General features: G+C 37.3%; 1 protein-coding gene across 2 annotated transcripts in view; it reads right to left on the reverse strand.

Annotated features, from left to right (window-relative positions):
• The window catches only part of ZYG11B (zyg-11 family member B, cell cycle regulator), a 76,612-nt gene that overhangs the window by 25,253 nt on the left and 31,432 nt on the right, over positions 1-19,927 (reverse strand). For both annotated transcript variants that reach the window (XM_040231160.1, XM_040231159.1), the window contains exons 3-10: positions 17,882-18,636; positions 10,391-10,531; positions 7,915-8,091; positions 6,938-7,002; positions 4,018-4,117; positions 3,753-3,803; positions 1,306-1,467; positions 1,148-1,195 (exon numbers count right to left, since the gene is read on the reverse strand). In XM_040231160.1, coding sequence (XP_040087094.1) covers positions 1,148-1,195; positions 1,306-1,467; positions 3,753-3,803; positions 4,018-4,117; positions 6,938-7,002; positions 7,915-8,091; positions 10,391-10,531; positions 17,882-18,636 — 1,499 coding nt within the window. The remainder of the gene's footprint in view (positions 1-1,147; positions 1,196-1,305; positions 1,468-3,752; positions 3,804-4,017; positions 4,118-6,937; positions 7,003-7,914; positions 8,092-10,390; positions 10,532-17,881; positions 18,637-19,927) is intronic.

Below are 19,927 nucleotides of genomic sequence, written 5' to 3' on the forward strand. Positions count from 1 at the left end.
GCATATCAGGATGTATTAACATTAATTCACAGAAATGAAAATAAAGGAAGGTTGGGGACAAAACCTTATACTTTTAAAACACATTTTTGCACTGTTTTACTAGGTGTATAGTAAGCATGTATTCTTTAAGAAATTTTTTTTAAAAAGCAATTTTAAAGCCCTATGTGATCTTTCTGAATATTCAAAATAAATTCCCCTTTTCCTCTTATAATGACTTGAGCCAAATTCCATATCTAATAATCCTATGAACCATGAATAAAACAAATCAAATACTATAATTTACTTAGCATTTCCCTATTACTGGGCATTTAGATAGTTTTACATTTTCTGCTTTATATAACTGAAACTATAGTAAATAGATACTATAGTTTTTTTTTTTAGGTTTTGTTTCTGTCTTTTGGCCACAACTCACTGCATGTGGGATCTCAGTTCCCAGACCAGGGATCAAACCCATGCCCCTGCACTGGCAGCATGAAGTCCTAACTACTGGACCACTAGGGAAGTCCCTGGATAGTCCTCTTTAAAGGCCAGCCCTCAGCTTTCGAAAAAATCCATCTCTTATACTTCTGCATCTAGAAAATAAACATTAATCTACTTTTCTTTTACAATTTACTAACCTATGCCTCCTGTGATCTAATTCCTCAAGATCAGAGGTCTGCTCTAAAACAGCCTTTACTATACAGGCACTTGTTTCAGTGATTAAAAGTGATAAAATATCTGATCCTCCTCTGTGTCTCAAAATCCTAGAGGGCTCACTTTAACATATTCAGTATACTTATGGAATATCTGATTTGTTGAACAGTTGTTTAAGTAGTAATCATCAATTACCAGACATAAGAATATTTGTAGATTTGTGATATTTTTCATGAGATCTTTTTTTTTTCTGATTATACAAGTAAAACACGCTCACAGTGAAGCTTTGTACTATACCACAAAATATAAAGAAAAGTATGTAATTTACATTCTTCCTTTTAGTATGGTGAAAATCTAAATATGTAACTTCGTAGCCTGCTTTTTCCACTTAATTATATTGATATATATTTTTAACATCATTATGTGTTTACAAACAGAGTAGCATTTTTCTATGTAATACCTCAGATGGAAAATAATTACAGCTTGAACTTAGCAGGAAATGCTTGTATCTTACCAAAAGTCCTAGGACTTTCTGTTGAATGGATGACTCAGTTGGGAATGACTATAAAAAGAAAGAGATATCTATAACTAAAGAACCAAATGTAATAAACAAATGCTCAAATCAGTCAATAAATGAATGTCCAAAGCTGTAGGCTAAATTCCCATTCTAACCTCTAGAACCCTCATGAAGAGTTCTAACCCTTGATTTTCAATAAAGTGTCTGCAAGTGGTTGGAGATTCATCTGTGAGGTTCCAAAGTGCACTCAAAGTAAACTTCAAAGTAGTGTCCACTGAATTTTGATTGGTTTTCTGCTTCACTATTTGAAGAAGTTGCTGAAAGAGGAAAATAGAATTTCTAATTATTGAATTGTTATTATAATTAGTGGTAATAATATGGACTAACAAATCCATGAGGATTAGTTTCATGGGTTCAAACATTTCCTATAAAGGTTTTTACAAGTGCAACAAACAGCCTATTGGATTAGACTTTTCCTTTCACAAGAAAAAAATAGAGGATTTTCATAAATACTTCTATAATATTCTGATCCCTTCTACAGGAAAAAAAGGATTTTCACAAATGCTTCTATAATATTCTAATCATACCTATAATCTAATCGCCTGTAAAAAAAATGAAAAGCAAAATGATTAAAACTTAGGATCTACTATGTTACCCAAGAGGTCACAATATATACTCACTTCAGATTCTGGGATAAAAAAGGTGGAGGGAATGAAGGGGGAATGAATTCAATACTTACTACATATCAGCAAATTATATCCTATATTGTAATACTGTCGTCTTCATTTTTCAGAAGAGGAAATGGAGTCCGAGTAATATTAAGTAATTTTATCATAGCCAACTTAGTAAGAGAAAGTAAGAATTGGAAGACCTAATTTCTCTCTAACCCCATGTTTTCCTTAAGAAAAAAAGAAAGGATGAACTATATACAGTAGTAAGAGAATTAAAGTCTAAATTTGATTTAAATAAGACAATAGCTTTGAAATTCCATTTGTAAATTATTTCTATCATAGCTTTAAACCTAAGAAATGTAAGCTTGAAACATGAATATTTTAAGACCTACATGGGACATCCATAATTCCATTTTTAGTTTACACTTTTGGGGGCAAAGGGAGCTCTGCTAAAACAGATACAAGTAACATTAATGAGTACTATGATTTAAAGTTATATACAAAATGGCAACCCACTCCAGTACTCTTGCCTGGAAAATTCCATGGACAGAGAAGCCTGGTAGACTACAGTCCATGGGATCACAAAGAGTCAGACATGACTGAGCGACTTCACTTTCACTTTCACAATGAAGGAAAAAATTTTTAAGAAACACAAACATGTAGTTGCAATTATGTAACTTAATAGCACAGTGGCCAAGAGTGTGGCACTAGAATTGGGCTCTCTGAACTTAATTAAGGGCTTAAAAAAAATTAGCTAGCATCACCATTACTACTACTATTAACTCCTGCTAATTGCTAAATTAATTTTCTCCCAAAGCATATAAATGGAATACTTCCTTATAATCTTTGAATACACCTCTAGCCAAAATTACTGCAACTCATATACAGCAATAAAAAGTCATATTTAAAACTAAAATGTCATCCCTGAAAAGAGTAAAAATAAATAAAATCAGCAGCCTTTTCTACTCGTCTAACATATGTGTTGTATTTTGTGCTAGGAACTTAGTATATTCCTTCAATCTTTTTTTCCTTTTCAATCTTCCTAACAACTGTATAAACCATTTTTTTATTACTTCAAAGAAAATGTAGGTGACCTGCTGAGTGACAGAACTGGGAATAAGGCATGATTTCAACTTAGTCTCTTTAAAGCTTTTCAGTTTTCACTGTTCACTATATTAATTCCTCAACTGAAGCAAACCAAAATCATAAATCAGCTATTTACATTATCTTTTCCCCTAAGCATCTAGCAAAAGTCTTATGACTATAATAGAGATGCCACATTTTTTTAATAAATAACAAAATCACAGAACTATGTGAACTAGATAGGAATTAAGGTTTAGTTAGGCCCCAGTGGAGAAGGCAATGGCACCCCACTCCAGTACTCTTGCCTGGAAAATCCCATGGATGGAGGAGCCTGGTAGGCTGCAGTCCATGGGGTCGCTAAGAGTCAGACACGACTGAGTGATTTCACTTTCACTTTTCACTTTCATGCATTGGAGGAGGAAATGGCAACCCACTCCAGTGTTCTTGCCTGGAGAATCCCAGGGACGGGATAGCCTGGTGGGCTGCCATCTATGGGGTTGCACAGAGTGGGACACGACTGAAGTGACTCAGCAGCAGCAGCAGTAGGCCCAAATGGTCCAGGTAACTTATCCAAATTCACACAGTGAGTTTACAAGTTAGACCCCGGGTCATCTGATTCCTAGTTCAGGACTCTTTCCATCTCCTGTTAAAGAATAAAGCTGCCCCAATGAAGAGAAATTAATACATCCACTTAGAAGTAACAAACTTTTGAAATATAAAATCTCAGAAGATAGGCAAGTACTGGGGGGCACCAGTACTTGGTGAAGTACTGGCAAACACTGAGTATAAGCAAACACTGCCTGAGAATAATGAAAATGAAAACTGCTTAGGGGTCTGCATAGACTTACCCTGACAATGAAGAGCTCAGCACCAAGCTGGGCTGTCTGTTCTGTAGAAAGCTGCAAGCAAGCAGAAGACAAAGTAAACGTCCAAGGATCTACTAGTGTGAGTTTAATATGATTCACTGTAATAGACTCCAAAGGTCAGACCAGAACGTCTCATCAACCTGGAATTCTGCAATACTGAATGCAGCTTGAATAAGTTAACCTGGTTTACTAAACTGTCAGGGGAAACAGTTTCCTACAGAAAATTATAAAACATGAGTTCCGGTACCTTGGCAGCCAGAATGGAAATGATAGCAACTGCCATCCTCTGCATGTTTTGATCCTCATGGTTGCAGAGCCACTGCATGACAAGCTTGGCCGCTTCAAACCTGAAAACACACACAGAGTTTCATGAATTAACCCTGGAGGCCCCAGGAATAGTTTCAGAGCTCCAGCTGGGAACTGATGCTACAATTTAGGTGGGTGAGAAAGAAAAGGAAAGTTCCTCCTAACTGATAGAGAATAACAAGTACATGTAGTATTTTGGAGATGGTATTATTAATTCTGACAACACTGTAAAGAAACAGAGAGTTTGGAAAATATGGTCAAAAATATCTGACATTCATCTTCTAGAGGTATAACATATTTCTATTCTATAGTGATAATAATAATTTTAAGTATTTTCTGGTTCCCCCTCAGTACTTAGCACAATGGGAATACTCATTCTTTTACTCAAAAACATTTATTCAGCTTCTTCTTTGTGCCAGATATTGTTTTAGTGCTAGAGACAGATTAGTGAACAAAACAGAAAAATATCTCTACTCTCACAGAGATTACACTCCAGTGGGGAAAACAGGTAATAAGTAAATAAGTAAAGTATATGGCCTGTTTGGGTACCAACATATGCTAGAGAAAAAAATAAATAAAACAGGAAAAGAGAGGATATGATATATGGAAACTTTATTAGTCTCAAAACACATCCATATATATCAAATAATATAACCTAGTATTAAAAGTTAAAAGCGGATCCTGAAGTTCTTTGAATTTGGGGGTTGGAATTCTAGCTCTACCTAATGTTAATGATAACAATAAAATACACTGTTTTATCCTGTGAGGCAATGTAGTCACATCATTAAGAACATCATACAATTTGGAATCAGCCTGGATTCAAATACCATCTTCACCATGTACTAACTTTGGGACCCTGGGTAACTTTCTTCATCTCTCTGAACTTCAGTTTTCTTGTCTGTAAAATAATACAGTCTATTCCACAAGACTGTTGTGAGGATTATATCATATCACACATAAAGCTCAAGACTTCGTACAGACCTTGGCACATATCAAACTTTTGATAAAAGTTAATTTTTACTAGTATTGATTTCCTCTGTGCCTTTATTTGTGCAGTTCCCACAGAACAATCAACGCAGTCAATTTTTGGTTTCAAGGCAATATGACATGGATATAAAAAGTAGAAGCTCTGGAGTCAGTCTGGATTTAAATCTAAATTCTGCTACTTACTATCACCTTGAGCAAGCTACTAAACTTCTCTGTGCCTCTGTTTCCTCATCTGTAAAATGAAGATTACAAGAGTAACAATTTCACAGGACTGTTGCAAGGACTGAATAAGCATACCTAAAACCCCTAGCACAGTGTCTGCCAAGTGCTTCATACATTAGTTATTATTTTTATTATCTTAATGCCATCACTAAAATGAAATCTTTAATGATCACCAAGCCAATGAAATCTTTCTGTCCTTGCTTGGGGGACCAGTACATTCTGTCATCCTCTTCTATGAAAGACTGTCTTCTGTTATACTCCTAATTCATTCATTGATCCATCCATCAAACAGCCCCACTGAAGTACTAAGCACGAGAGACAAAGATTAACCAATCTCTGTCTCTTACCACAAAGGAGCTCAATTCTAGCAGACTGTACTCACTGGCTACATCAAGGGCAAACAACAGCCCACCTCAAGTGATTTTATAGCTGTGGGCCTAGCTGTCTTCCAAAGTTTTCCTGGAACAGTTATCCCCCCACCTTTTTTTTTTTTTGTTAAAGTGTCTATGGCTGCTTTGGAGGTACAATGGGAGGATTAAGCAGGTCCAACAGAGACCCTATGGCTCATGAACCAGGAACATTTAATATCTAGCCATTTAAGGAAAAGTCTGTCAACCTCTGGGGTGGTTTATAAGTTTCTTTAGGAGATTATGTGTTTTCAACCCATGACTTCATGTGATCAATGCAGATGCTTAATATATTTATAAAATAAAATTCAGTAATCTTCATGAGATACATGTGAAAGTGTGTTAGTTGTTCAGCTGTGTCCAACTCTTTGTGACTCCAGGGACTGTAGTCCACTGGGTTCCTCTGTCCATGGAATTCTCCAGGCAAGAATACCGGAGTGGGTTGCCATTTCCTTCTCCAGGGGATCCTTGTGACCCAGGGACTAAACTCAGGTCTCCTGCATTACAGGCAGATTCTTTACCGTCTGAACCAATTATTTATTTCAAATAGTAAATGGAGTACTTCATTCCATCAGCATGTCAGATAACAGTGTACTATTACCCAAATAAAAGTAAATCACTATAAAATTGCTGCTTGAGAAATACACTTCTCATTAAATCATAAAGTATAAATTTATTTTTGAAAATACCATCACTAAAAAATTATATTTTAAAATAGTAAAATGAAAAAAAAAAAATTAGCTCCCAAATCACATCTTACAAAATAAGGAAACCCTTTTTACTTACTGGAACCCAGCTATATGGTCTCCCTTAACCTCTGCTTAAAAGGTTTCCCCTATAATTCAATATCAAATAACTATAATAATAAGAGGCATGATACAGAGAAAAGAATGCTGGAGCTAAAACTAGACTTGATCCTTTCTAGCCTTGCAATCACTAGTCACAAAACAATGTGCAAGATACTGAATTTCTATATGCTTCAATTTCTTCAGCCTACAACACTGTGCATGCATTCTAAAAACTATAATCAGTACAAATTATTATGCAAAGAGGTATGAAAATAGAATCTACTCATGAATATCAAAGCATTAAATTACAAGAAGTAGATTCAGCATTCTATAAAGTGATACACAATCCCACCTACTTGATTAACTGTACACTAGGAATATCCTAACTGGTAAGAAATGACCCAAGACAGATTTCTAAAATTCCATTTTGTCCCATAGTTCTGGTGCTACCACTTACCTGTTGAATGGAACATCTTGAAGAATTCGGTCACTGCAAAGTGAAAGGAGGCAATTCTTCTGTAACTAAGAACCAAAGAGAGAAAAAAAAAATTCTGAATAAAATATTGTTTTGTTAGATTCTATTTTTTAAAAAAAAACATTTATAAAGCATAACATGTCTTAGAACATTTATTCTGCTCACCTATGGTTCAAAGACTTCCACTGGACCCACATAAGTTTATTTGCACATTTTTAAAATCTTTTTTATTAGATGAGAAATAGGGTAATAAATTGGATAATTCCAGCTAATCTCCCTCCCTTCTGGTGGCCCTTGGATGGGTCCTATTTTGTCCTCTGTTCACCTGGCTTCCAGAGTCCATGAAAACCAAAGGCTAAAACTCATCTAGTTTGGCAGCGGTTCTCAATGAGGGAAGCTGGCTTTAATGATCCACTCACCAATCTGGGTTGCCAATTTACTTGGTTTTGGGTCTCTGAGTATTTTCTACTAACTTGCCAACTCATTGTTAAATTTTAAGAGTTAAAAATATAATTCAAGCAGCACTTTTAGTTTTCATCCAAAGAACAGGACAGGTTTTGTAGACTACCTATACTGATAGAAACAGAAATCCGTGTCTTATTTATTTCTCTATTCCTAAGCACTGAGTACTGAACCAATGTCTGGCTCAGAGCAGAAGCTCTACTACGCCTAATCCTGTGTGCTGAAATTATCACTAACTCAAGGTCTAGGTGCAAGAAGTTTTCCATGGCTTGCATTATTTCCCGCAATGTTTGGACTGAAATACTTTTAGGTGAGGAATGCATTCTTTAGTGTTCTATTTCTCTATCGCCCTGCACTCAGTCACACCACAAAACTTATTACTTCACAGCCTCCAAAGGAATTTCCAGCTTTGGTCTACTAAAATGAACTGTATGGAGGTAGGAGATGGGTAGTAGACACTAAAAAGACCATTTGAATGTGAATTCCCATATGCTTGCCTGCTGGTGGTTGGGAAAATGTTCCATGGCTTTGAGCAGCAAATGGGTCACATCAGCCAGGAGTCGGACAGGCATTCCTGCAGCAAGATCCTGCTTGGTTAAATTAAATACACAGGCGCTTGCAGCAAGCTGCACTGGCAAATTCATAGGGTGGTTTCTCATCCCAGTAACCACAAGCTGAAAAAGAAATGAGTTCTCTTAATTCAACTTATAAAAACATATAAGCCCTCTTCATATAGCAACGGAGAAGGTAATGGCAACCCACTCCAGTACTCTTGCCTGGAAAATCCCATGGACAGAGAAGCCTGGTAGGCTACAGTCCATGGGGTCTTCAAGAGTCGGACACGACTGAGCTACTTTACTTTCACTTTTCACTTTCATGCATTGGAGAAGGAAATGCTAACCCACTCCACTATTCTTGCCTGGAGAATCCCAGGGACAGCAGCCTGGTGGGCTGCCATCTATGGGGTTGCATAGAGTTGGACACGACTGAAGCAACTTAGCAGTAGCAGCAGCAACATATAGCAACATCACTCTTTTGATCTGAAATAACTTCTAAGATATATTAAGTATATTTTTTATCCTTATGTGCAGAGCCTAGGACATAATAGTTATTCACCTACCTGGTCAAGGGAGGCGTCAAGTTGTTCATGTCCAGAAATTTTTCTGTAATGTTAATGAATCTTTTCTATTCAGAGAAAACATTTTAGTATTTCTTAGACATAGTTCGGTCTGGCCTGTTTTATGCCAAGCACTAAACAAATTCTTACTGACTTGAATAGACTAAACCAGCAGCAAACTTCACTTTTAAATCCCAACATTCAGTTCCTTAAGAACACTGCTAAAATTAAAATCTGATAAAATCCATTTACTTCCCTCTGGCCTAAATAACTAACTAAATAACTTCTCCCCTTTTCCTCTCTCCTCAAATCCCCAATAAATCCTCCCCATTCCTCATTACTGACTGAAGATCTTACTTCCAGTTACCCAGAGAAAACTGAAGTAACCGTAAAAGAACTTCAGATTCTGGCTTTTACACGTACCACCTTGCCAGCATACACAGGAGCAATTGCTGTGTGCCTGCCTGTTACCATAAATGACCTCTAGGGGCTCCCCTCTAAAGTTAATCCCTCCACCTAAATGCTTGGTTCTTCCCTTCTTGTCTACTCAAGGACACTGCTTCAGCTGATCTCCCCTTCCAAATCCTATACCAGATTTTTATTCTGTAGTCAATCATTCACACAGCATACAAACAAGGTGTTTTTTCCTCCCATCTAAAACAAAACAAAACAAAACCCACACACATCCTCAGCCAACTACCACCTTTTCGTTTGCTTCCTTTTGCAGCAAAAACTTCTTAAAAGAATCACATTTCTCTCTGCACCATTCTCTGAATGAATGAATGAGTAAATATTTCAGATCAGGACTACGGGTCTGGCCCTTTGATACTCAAGTGCACAGTAACCAAAACCAAAAAATGATAATGCGTATACCAAGCACCAATATCCTCTGGTATGTACACAGGAGGTGGCAGATGTTGCAGCCAACATCCCAGGACTTAAATGTTACTGCTTCCGACCCAAACACCCCATTTTCAAAAAGTTTAAGAAACCGGGAGGTTAAGTCATTTCTGGCTCTGCCACTAATTTATGGTTATTTAACCTCACAGACCCACAGGTACATAATCTATAAAACAGAAGATAAAACTTCTCTCTTGGGATTGTTGTGCCCACTAAAAGAGGGACCAAATATAATACAGTCCTATACTCACTGGTTTCTAAATTAAATGTGTATAAGGATTACCTTGAGGGATTATTACAATGTAGATTCCTGTATCTTATCCAGCCCTACCAAATCTAAATTTTCTTGGAATGAGGTTCACAAATATGCTTTTTAAAATAAGCAATATTCCAGACTTCAGGTGGCTAGAGGACCACATTCTGACAAACAATGCCCCACCCAATCAACAAAATTAAGAATCCTCCTTTTTTTTTTCCCTTCAAAAACTGTCTTGGGTAAAATATCTTAATTGGAGAATAACACAGATTAGTTACAAAAGCACAAGAGGTTCATAAATAGCATGGAAAGTGCTTTATAAAATCCCAAAATTGTATTTCTTGAAAAATCATATATGGAAGCAATACATGGCTAATATACCAAGTAGTGTCCTGATTTGAGTCATATATTCTATTTTCTACTACAGCTGGTAAAAAGATATCACATTGAATACTGGTTTTAGATAGTTAAATATGAACTTGAAGGCATTTATATTGTTTAAATGAGATTACTATAAAACTTCAGTAACACTATACAGTTATCTCCTCTCATTCTCATTTATGGTTAAAAGCTGAATTATATATTATCAATCTTATTAAAAAAAAGACTAAAAGCGGATTTTCACCAATTTTCTTCACAAAACCGTCATCTATCTAGGAAGATAATTTGACACTTCTCATATCCAGTTTCTTGTTCTTACCTTTAAAATTTCTGGCTTTGTTTTTTCCATCACATGAGTCAGGCTAAAAAGGTGAAATAGAGCTTCTCGGACAAAGAAGGCCCGTTCACTGTACCTTTTCAATGCTTCTGCAATCTGAGTTTCATTGGCTTCTCCAGACACCTTTGAACACAGCCAGAAGATGAGCTTTTAGGATTCTTTTCAACCCTCCAACTGTCTCTATCCAAACATCATTTGTGTGGATGGCATCCAGGATGGTTATGTAAAGCTTGAAACAAATGGCTATGATTATTTTCCAACCCATGCAGAAAAGTCACCCTGTGAAGGTATACATATGCTAAACAGATATATATTAGATAGGCTCAGACCCTAGAATAAGTCTATGGGTAAAATTTTTTATACTGTACCTAAAATAAATCTCAAGATATTTAACTCTATTTATAAGGTCTTACTACACATGATTAGGCTTCTACTGCCTCTTAAGGTAACCCTCTCGCCCTAACTCACAATTTAGTAATGACAGTGGCCTGTTTTGACTTTTATAGCAATGTGTACATGTCAATCTCAAACTTTCAATCTATCCCTCTCCCCGCCACACCCTACACTGACCTTTCTGATCCTTCAATAAGCCAAGCTCTTTCCCAGGAAAAAGCTACTAAGTATAATGTCCTCTCTGACTGAAATTTTCCTCTCTCTCTTTACCTAATTTCTATTCATCCTTCTCATTTCAAGTTAAATAATACTTTGTTAGAGAGGCCTTCTCTGACCCACCAATCTAAGTCAGGTCTTCCTGAAACATCACCTTGATAGCCATTACCATAATCCCCTTAGTAGACTGATCTATCCACTGTACCCCTACAGGCAGCACTGTGTGTGGCTCAGAATAAGCACTCAATAAATATTTATCAAATAAATATATTACTTGATTCTCCCAGATTTATCAAGGGCCCATTCAGCATTAAAAAATTCTGTTCAAAAGTAGGTTTATCCTGGAATTTCCCATTTATACAGGTTAATATAGTTATCTTAAGTGAAGTGAAGTGAAAGTCGCTCAGTCATGTTCAACTCTTTGCAACCCCATGGACTATACAGTCCATGGAATTCTCCATGCCAGAATACTGGAGTGGGTAGCCTTCCCTTCTCCAGGGGATCTTCTCAACCCAGGGATCGAACCCAGGTCTCCCACATTGCAGGCAGATTCTCTACCAGCTGAGCCACAAGGGAAGTCCAACTGTGGTTCATATACCACTGGGTAGCCAAATGTATATAACAAGAAATGGCTTTTTGGGAAAGTAACCCAGTAATAAGTAAAAAAAGAAATTATCACAGTATCACCATGATCCTCAGTGAATTAATGGAACTAGGTGTTGAATGTCAACAACTGCTAATAAATCACAGAAAGAAAAACAACCAGACATTATGTACTCCCTTAATGAAAGAACATAAAACCTAAGTGTCCTGCCAAAGGGATTAAACATGAGTTTGACTAAGTCCTCACATCCAGCTACCAATCTGCAGAAAATATAGTCAATATGCACCACAAACATACAGTCAAGAAAACCTAGACTGAGGGAAAGTCTACAGACCAAAGGGTCAGATTCTTTAATACACAAAGTATAATGAAAAGAAACAGATAGAGAGGGAATTTTATAAAAGAAACTGAAAAGACGTATGATTTTGAAAAGTGGGCAAGACTAACTAAGTGCCTAGACGTAAATGGTTGGGCTGTAAAACTATTTAAAAGAGCAAGGACATGATTATCATCAGAGTCAGGACAGAGATGACTTTTGTGGGGAAGGAGGAAGTTGTGATCAGGATGGGGCATGTCAAAGAGCTTCAGGGTAGCTGACAAGTTTGATTTATCAACCTGAGTGATGATTTCAAAATGGTAAAAAAATTAAAAATAAAAAAAGCCCCAAACCCTACTGTTTAGAGAGGTATAATCTTCTCACTAAGGTGGAAGACTATCCTTTTTTGGCAGCACCATTATAAAGGTAACACAAAAATAAATACGTTTAAAATATATTACTTAGTAATAACTATGTTCATATGAGTAAAGAATATGCAGCTTTAAGAAAATGAAGGGCTGTATCACAGCTAACATTTTAACTACTGATAGGATATGCTACAAAGGTCTAATAAGAATTAGACTACAGTACCGATGTGTGTGAAAATGAAAGTGAAGTCACTCAGTCGTGTCGGACTCTTTTTGACCTCATGGACTGTAGCCTACCAGGCTCCTCTGTCCACGGGATTTTCCAGGCAACAGTACTGGAGTGGATTGCCATTTCCTTCTGCAGGGGATCTTCCCGACCCAGGGATCGAACCCGGGTCTCCCGCATTCCAGACAGACGCTTTACTGTCTGAGCCACCAGGAAACACACACAAAGATATGTGTGTACCAAGTAACAAAAAGGCATATACTGAGCATTTGTAAGACTGTGGGAATAACAATGGAAGTTTCTTTACAAAATGTTTTTATACTATTTATCTATAATATAGGCTTCTTTGGAGGCTCAGTGGTAAAGAATCCACCTGTCAATGCAGGAGACACAAGAGATATGGGTTCGATCCCTGGGTGGGGAAGATCCCTTGGAGAAGGAAATGGCAACCCACTCAAGTATTCTTGCCTGGGAAATCCCATGGACAGAGGAGTCAGACAGGCTTCAGTTCGTGGGGTCGCAAAAGAGTCAGACACGACTTAGTGACTAAACAACAATAAGAATGTATAATATACATACATAAACATTGATTTTGACTATGTATTCACATATATAAGCAGTTATTGAACAATAAAAAATTTTCCTAATGTTCAACTCTTTTTGAATCACTCTGAACTTTTTCTTAGATTTTAGATTTGGAAAGACACTGAACTATTAGGAGAGCTAAAAAAGACTATAAGAGGGAAAACACACTAACAATAATCTTCATCAGACTTCATTTATCCACATTTGGTTGATTCAAACAGCTTTACAATCTTATATGAAATATAACCTCAAGTTACCTTTGAATGTAAAATTGCAGAACTTTTGTTACTGGAATATAAATAATCTGAACCAAATTTCATTGGCCTGTATATTTATTCAGTAGTTAACACTTCTTGAGCCCCTACTCAAATCAAGCAATCTGGCTCCTCAATTCAATCAATTTCATATGCTAGATCAAAAAGAACAACAACAACAAAACAAATAACCGTCTGTATATACTAGTTTCTGCAATCTATTTAAAACAGAAAAAATGTCCTTTACCACTAAGTTAAACCTTATTAATATTTAAAATATGGATGAAACTAAATGTATATTCTAAGGAAAGACTTTCTTGTAGCACTCAGCACGTAACTCTATTACAGCATTTCTCACAATTGATTAAAGCTATTTTTAAACTGTCTGTCTCTTCTTCACTGGATCAGAATTCCTCAAGAGCAGAAGCACTAGCTCAGACATCTTTAAAAAGTACGTATTAAGTCTTAGTTCAAGGGAGAAGTCTAGGTTAGAGATGTAAATTTAGGATGATTAGGCATATCAGTTTGGGGCCTGAGAGATTTAGGAAGAATCAATAAAGGAAACTGAGAGAAAGTCCAAAAAGTACAGAAAAAACAAGGTCAATCTGATATCCTAGAAACTAAAGTTTTAAAAAAAAAAAAGATATTTCAAGAAGGAAAGATCAACTATGTCAAAAGGCATTTAGACCAAATGAGATGAAGGCTGAGAATACTGGGTTTAACATATAACCAGTGATTCTCAGGAGTGAGGCAGCCAAAAAACGTAAGAATCTTAATTGTGGGATAGCGGAAGGTTGAGGAAACTGATAGTTACAAACGAGCAAATAAGGTAGGGAACCAAAGGTGACAGAGTTGGTAATTTTATGTAAGAAAACTGTCTGTGCTGGGACTAGAAACAGAGTAAGCGGAAGAACTAAGGTTCTCAAATATAGGCAGAGATGTAGGAAAAGAACACACTCCAGCTATGATCCTTAAGAAAATCATTCCCTCTCACTGAGGACAATACCTCCCTCACAGAGACGAGAGACCAAAATGCATAAGATACATGAAAGTGGAAAAACCACATCTTTTGTTCTTTGAACCACCCACTAAAAGTACCAGATAATGCCTCATAAGGAATACTGGGGAGAGACACTGTCTCTACCTTACTGAGGCGTGTAAAACCCAAACTGTCAAACTAAGTTAATTTAAAGCTTCATAATATTAAAATAATCATTTCAGACCCATTTTTCAACTTTGCTAACCTGGAAAATTTTAAAAAAGGAGACAGAGCAATCTCAGCTCTCTTCTCTTAACATGACCTATTATTTTTCAACTCTCAAATCAGTAGTCAAATAAATAATTGAAAACAAACATCAATTTTTATGTATAGGTGAATAAAGGGCAAAGTTCCAAGGATCTCTATTTTTTTTTTTAAATTATTTTAAAACAATGATTCTCCATTTTGGCTACATATTAAAATCACCCAAGGAGCTTTAAAAAAAACTGATGCCTCAGTCCCACCTCTCTACAGTGCTTCTGATTTAATTGCTCGTTACTTAGATGATTTTTTTAATTAAAATTTTTTTCCAGCTTTATCAAGATATATAATATTATAGATACATAATGACAAATACATTATGTAAGTGTAATGTGTAAAACAATGATGTTATACATGTAAATAATGCAAAATGATTATCAGGATACAGTTACTTAACATACCCATCATCTCAAATAATGACACTCCAGGTAATTTTAATTACAGTCAGGGTTGAGAATCACTGGGTTGACAGAAGTGTAAACTAGATGACAGCAAAGCAGGTGTTTTCTAGAGTCAAAATTTCAAAGCAATGATGTTCCATTTGTAAAATCAAACTCGTTTCACAGAGGCATTGCATAATGTACACGTCTACTAGCCTCAACTGAAAACCTTGGGCTAATTCACTCTAGGGTCTGTTGGTGCTAAGAGCAATCAGCAAAAATCATACTGCTCAGCAATCATAGCTACTGGAGGATCTTTGCCTTGAGAAGATTACTTAGTGCAGTGCGCTAGGGACACATTTCTCTCATCCCTGAGGACACAGATCAAGCTCACCTCCTCTGGGAAATCCTTCCTAAACTCCCAGTACACAGAGATTTCTTCCCCTTTGATATTTACAATTCTTTACTGACCCATTTCTTAGGCAGACAAGTAACACTAACATAGTATTTTACATTTTTATGCTGCCTTTACCCACAAGCCCTGTGCTAGACACTTACCTTGTTCAATAACAAGCTGTTATGTTAGTTCCTCACACTTGCTGCCCTGCACCTGGCTCAAGTGACTTTGCCATTTCTGGCCCTAGCACCTACTTTTTCCAGCCTCATCTCATCGCTCTGCAACTTCCTACTCTAGAACTCTAGCCACAGTGGCCTTCTTGAAGTTCCTTGGATGTACCCTGTTCCTTCCTACCACACATCTTTTGCTGTATTCTTGCTGCCTGGAATTTTCTCTACCAACTTACTCATCCGTAAGGTCTTCACTCATTCATTCACCAAGTCCTCAGAGAAGCCTTAAACTAAGTCGAGCCTCTCTGCTAAACATACTCAAATACAGTATTACGTAGCTTTTAGATTCTTAACACTATGCAGTTTAAAGCATGTACATGTGTGCACATTATGTATTAATACATATGTATATGATATATAAATACATATATTGAAATCATACACCCGTGACATATGTATGATGCTTCACTGTCTGAATCCCTCACTAAATTACAAGCTCCATGAGGGCAAGATCACACCATTTTACTCCACCATCAAATCTCCATGTCTAGCACAGTACATAATATTGCAGAGGTACTTAATAAAACATTTACTGAATGAATGAATAAAAAAGTGACTCAAAATAATTTCCCACATTCTACTTTTTAAAGTCTAAATTTACAAATAATATAAGAACTGACATGTTTTAAAATGTTCTATAGCTAACCTTTCCTTCTCCTTTTTTGAGATCGATACTGATTGCCAGAAAAGAACCCTCCTGCACTGTTGGTAGGAATGTAAATTGGTACAGTCACTATGGAAAATAGTAGGGAGGTTCCTTACAAAACTAAAAAGAGAGTTACCATATGATTCAGAATCCCATTCCTGGACATATATCTGGAGAAAATTATAATTCAAACAGATACATGCATCCCAAAATTTACAGCACCACTATTTACAACAGCCAAGACATGGATGCAATCTAAGTGTCCATTGATAGATAATGGATAAAGAAGAAATGGTGTCGTATACACACACACACATGAATACTACTCAGCCATAAAAAAGAATGCAATATTGCCATCTGCACCAGGTAGAATCAAATGATGCTTCAAATTAAGTGGTTTGATGTAAGTAGTAGAGGAAAAAAAATGGGGCTCTGAAATGTAGATCCAAACACTGGTTCTAGCTAACAGTAAATCATAATTTCTATGTTTCTCATATATAAAGTGGAGTTAATATCAATCTATAGATATTACCATATACAATATAAAGCATTTATAGGATACAATGTATGTTAGAAAAATACTAGTTGTCCTTAAACCTGTTACAGTTCTATCCTTCAAGGTCTGATTCAGATACCATCTTCCATCAAGACCAAAATTCTCCAGTGAGAAAAAGTTTCTCCTTCTTTCCTACAGCAACTATACTGATCCTTGGCTTTAGAGTTGTTTGTGATCATTACATTACTACTTACTACTACTATCAGGCTCCTTGGAAGCAAATCCTGTATCTTTCTTTCAATCTCAAGTTGTACCAAGTTCAGTAGATGTTTCCCAAATGGGATTTAAGCCATTATGCATGAGAAACCTTAAGAAGAGAAGGATTTTACCATTTTTACAATAGAGATCTTCTTGGAGAACGCTGATCCTGGGAGGGATTAGGGGTAGGAGGAAAAGGGGACGACAGAGGATGAGATGGCTGGATGGCATCACCGACTCAATGGACGTGAGTTTGAGTGAACTCCAGGAGTCGGTGATGGACAGGGAGGCCTGGCGTGCTGCAATTCATGGGGTCACAAAGAGTCGGACACAACTGAGCGACTGAACTGAACTGGAGTACTTACTCTCCCATTACTCTTTTCTACAAAGGAGCACCCCTAGTTTCTTTGAAGTGATCCTTTAGATATGATATGTTTAAGTGGTTCAAAATATCTAAACATTATCATCACGAGAACTATCATTTATCCAGGGCCTACAACATGACTTGCACTTTACATATATAATTATTAATCTTCAGAATAATTCTGCAGGTAAGAGTCATATCTATTTTATAAATAAATGTAAACTGAAAAGTTACATCATACCTTGCTCTGGGCCATGAAGCAAATAATCTGGAATATTAATTCGGACTCTAAAGCAAGGCCTTTCTACTATATAATGTCATGTTTCATGAATATGATCTATATATTATTAGACATTCACCTTAATGGAGTCTTATGCAAACTAGACATTGGTCAGCATTGGTGAAACATTGGACAAAGGAATATATCTTTAAAATCTAACCTTCAAATGTCCTTCGCCTGTGAGGAATTCAGAGTAGCCAGCATCAGTGGCCAGCAAACCTACAAACTGCATGCTGGGCCGTTGCTGAATGAAAGCTTCAACAGCTTTGTCTGTCACATGCTTCCTCCCAGAAACATCCAAGGAGACGAGGTTGGGCAGGATGTCCTTTTGTTCTAGTAATCGAAGAGCTATGTCCGATGTAAACTGTTTATCATCTGAAATATCAAGATGATTCAGATGTCTTAGTTCTCGAACAACATCCAGTATCTGGGTAGTTGTCATTTTTAAACATTTCAAGTGATGCATGGTTAGAGACTTGAGTCGGTCTTTGCAGGCCAGCAGAGCCGTGATGTCTGTTATCGAGGTGTTGGAAATATCCAGGCTCTCTAATCTTGGCAATGAGGCAACTTCAGCCAGGTCTTCATTGTAAAAGAGAACATTGGTGATGCTTAATGCTCGAAGGCCAGAAAGTCGGCTAAAGCACCGCTCATAAGGATCTTCGAGAGAGAGAGTTAATGAGTTCAGCACGAGGCACTGGAGATTTTGCTGGATCCATTTGTTACTGCCAAGCCCACTGATGATGTCTGTAATCGTGATGTCAGCATTCACACCTGTGGCATCAAGTTCCACTAACTTGTGGTGGCAGAAGGCTTTCCGGAAAGCAACAGCAGAGATCTTGGCTTTGCGAATGCAAGCTCGTTTTAAGCGCATCTGGTTGCCCCTAAAAATACCTACAGTTGCATCATTCAGGAGACCTAGGAAAAAATAAGCAGTACTTTAACTTCAAAAAATGGTTAAAGGATAGCTAAAATTTCCAGCATACTTTACACTTTCGAAGTAACAGTATTTCATTTAATAAACATAACAATTCAGTGAGGTAAAAATGTGATTATCTACAATTTATAGATGAGTAAACTGGGGTTCAAAAAAGTGGTCTTCCAAGAGCACAGAAATAGCACGTGGCAGAATCAGGACTGTGTTAGGCATTACTGATATTCACTAATATCTGGTTCTCCTCCCATTACTGGACACCTTTTCCAACCTACCCTTGGATTTAGACAGGGCTACATGCCCAGTTCTAGCCAATGGTATACCAGATCCAAGTACAAAAGTATCATGAAAGCAAAGAAAAGGAAGTAATTTACCATGCCTGGAGATCTGAAAAAGACTCCATGGAAGAGGTGATCGTTGAGAAGGGTCTTTCAAAGATGAAGGAAAAATTCAAAGACGGAGAAGGAAGGTGAGGGGAATTTAAGAAGAATACAGGGGAAAACCTATATATGAGTGAGAAGAGAACACGGTTGATTTCTGAAGATTTACGTATGGAAGTGGGAAGAGACAAGGAATAAGGCTAGATCACTGAAAGGTCAAGAGAAGAAAGCAGGCCAGCTAGAGATCTTGGGACACAAAGAACAACACGGTGGAGTTCCTGGTTTTTTTCCCCTGCACCGTAATTGGGAAATACCAACAAGCACACACAAAAACAGTCCCTCCCCCACCAGGGCCACAAAATCTGCTCACTCCAGCCAAAGCACCAGGAAAAGGGCAGCCTAGCAAGGGTAAATGTTCTTGCTCCCCACTTGACTTCTGTTGACCCCGAGACTTAGTGCTCCTCATTATGGCTATGCAGGAGATTGGTGTCCTGGCTCCTCATTAGGTCTCTGGTGTTTGACTGAAGTAAAGTGATGACTTTATCTCACCACATTTGCTGATGTGGATGAGGGTGTTGGAGACATAAACAAAAACCTCACCCTCATCCACACCAGCAAATGCCAAGAGGGGAAGCTAGACTTTCACTCCTGCTATAACTAGTTGCCACAGTCTCCCCACAGAGAAGTGTTAGGAGAAGGCCGAGCATGGAGCCAGGACTTCCCGTCCATCTGGCAGTAATGAGGTGCTTCTCCCTTTCCGAGCTGGGGTGGTATCAAAGGAAGCCTAGTGGAGAGTTGAGACTTCATCACTGCCTAACAGTAAGTAATGAGGTCACCTCCTTACAACATGCTGTCAGTGGAGGCCAAATGAAGAAGAGAAATGAAGTACTCACAC

The sequence above is a fragment of the Oryx dammah genome, unplaced genomic scaffold, assembly GCF_014754425.2.
Source record: "Oryx dammah isolate SB20612 unplaced genomic scaffold, SCBI_Odam_1.1 HiC_scaffold_28, whole genome shotgun sequence".
Classification (NCBI taxonomy): domain Eukaryota; kingdom Metazoa; phylum Chordata; class Mammalia; order Artiodactyla; family Bovidae; genus Oryx; species Oryx dammah.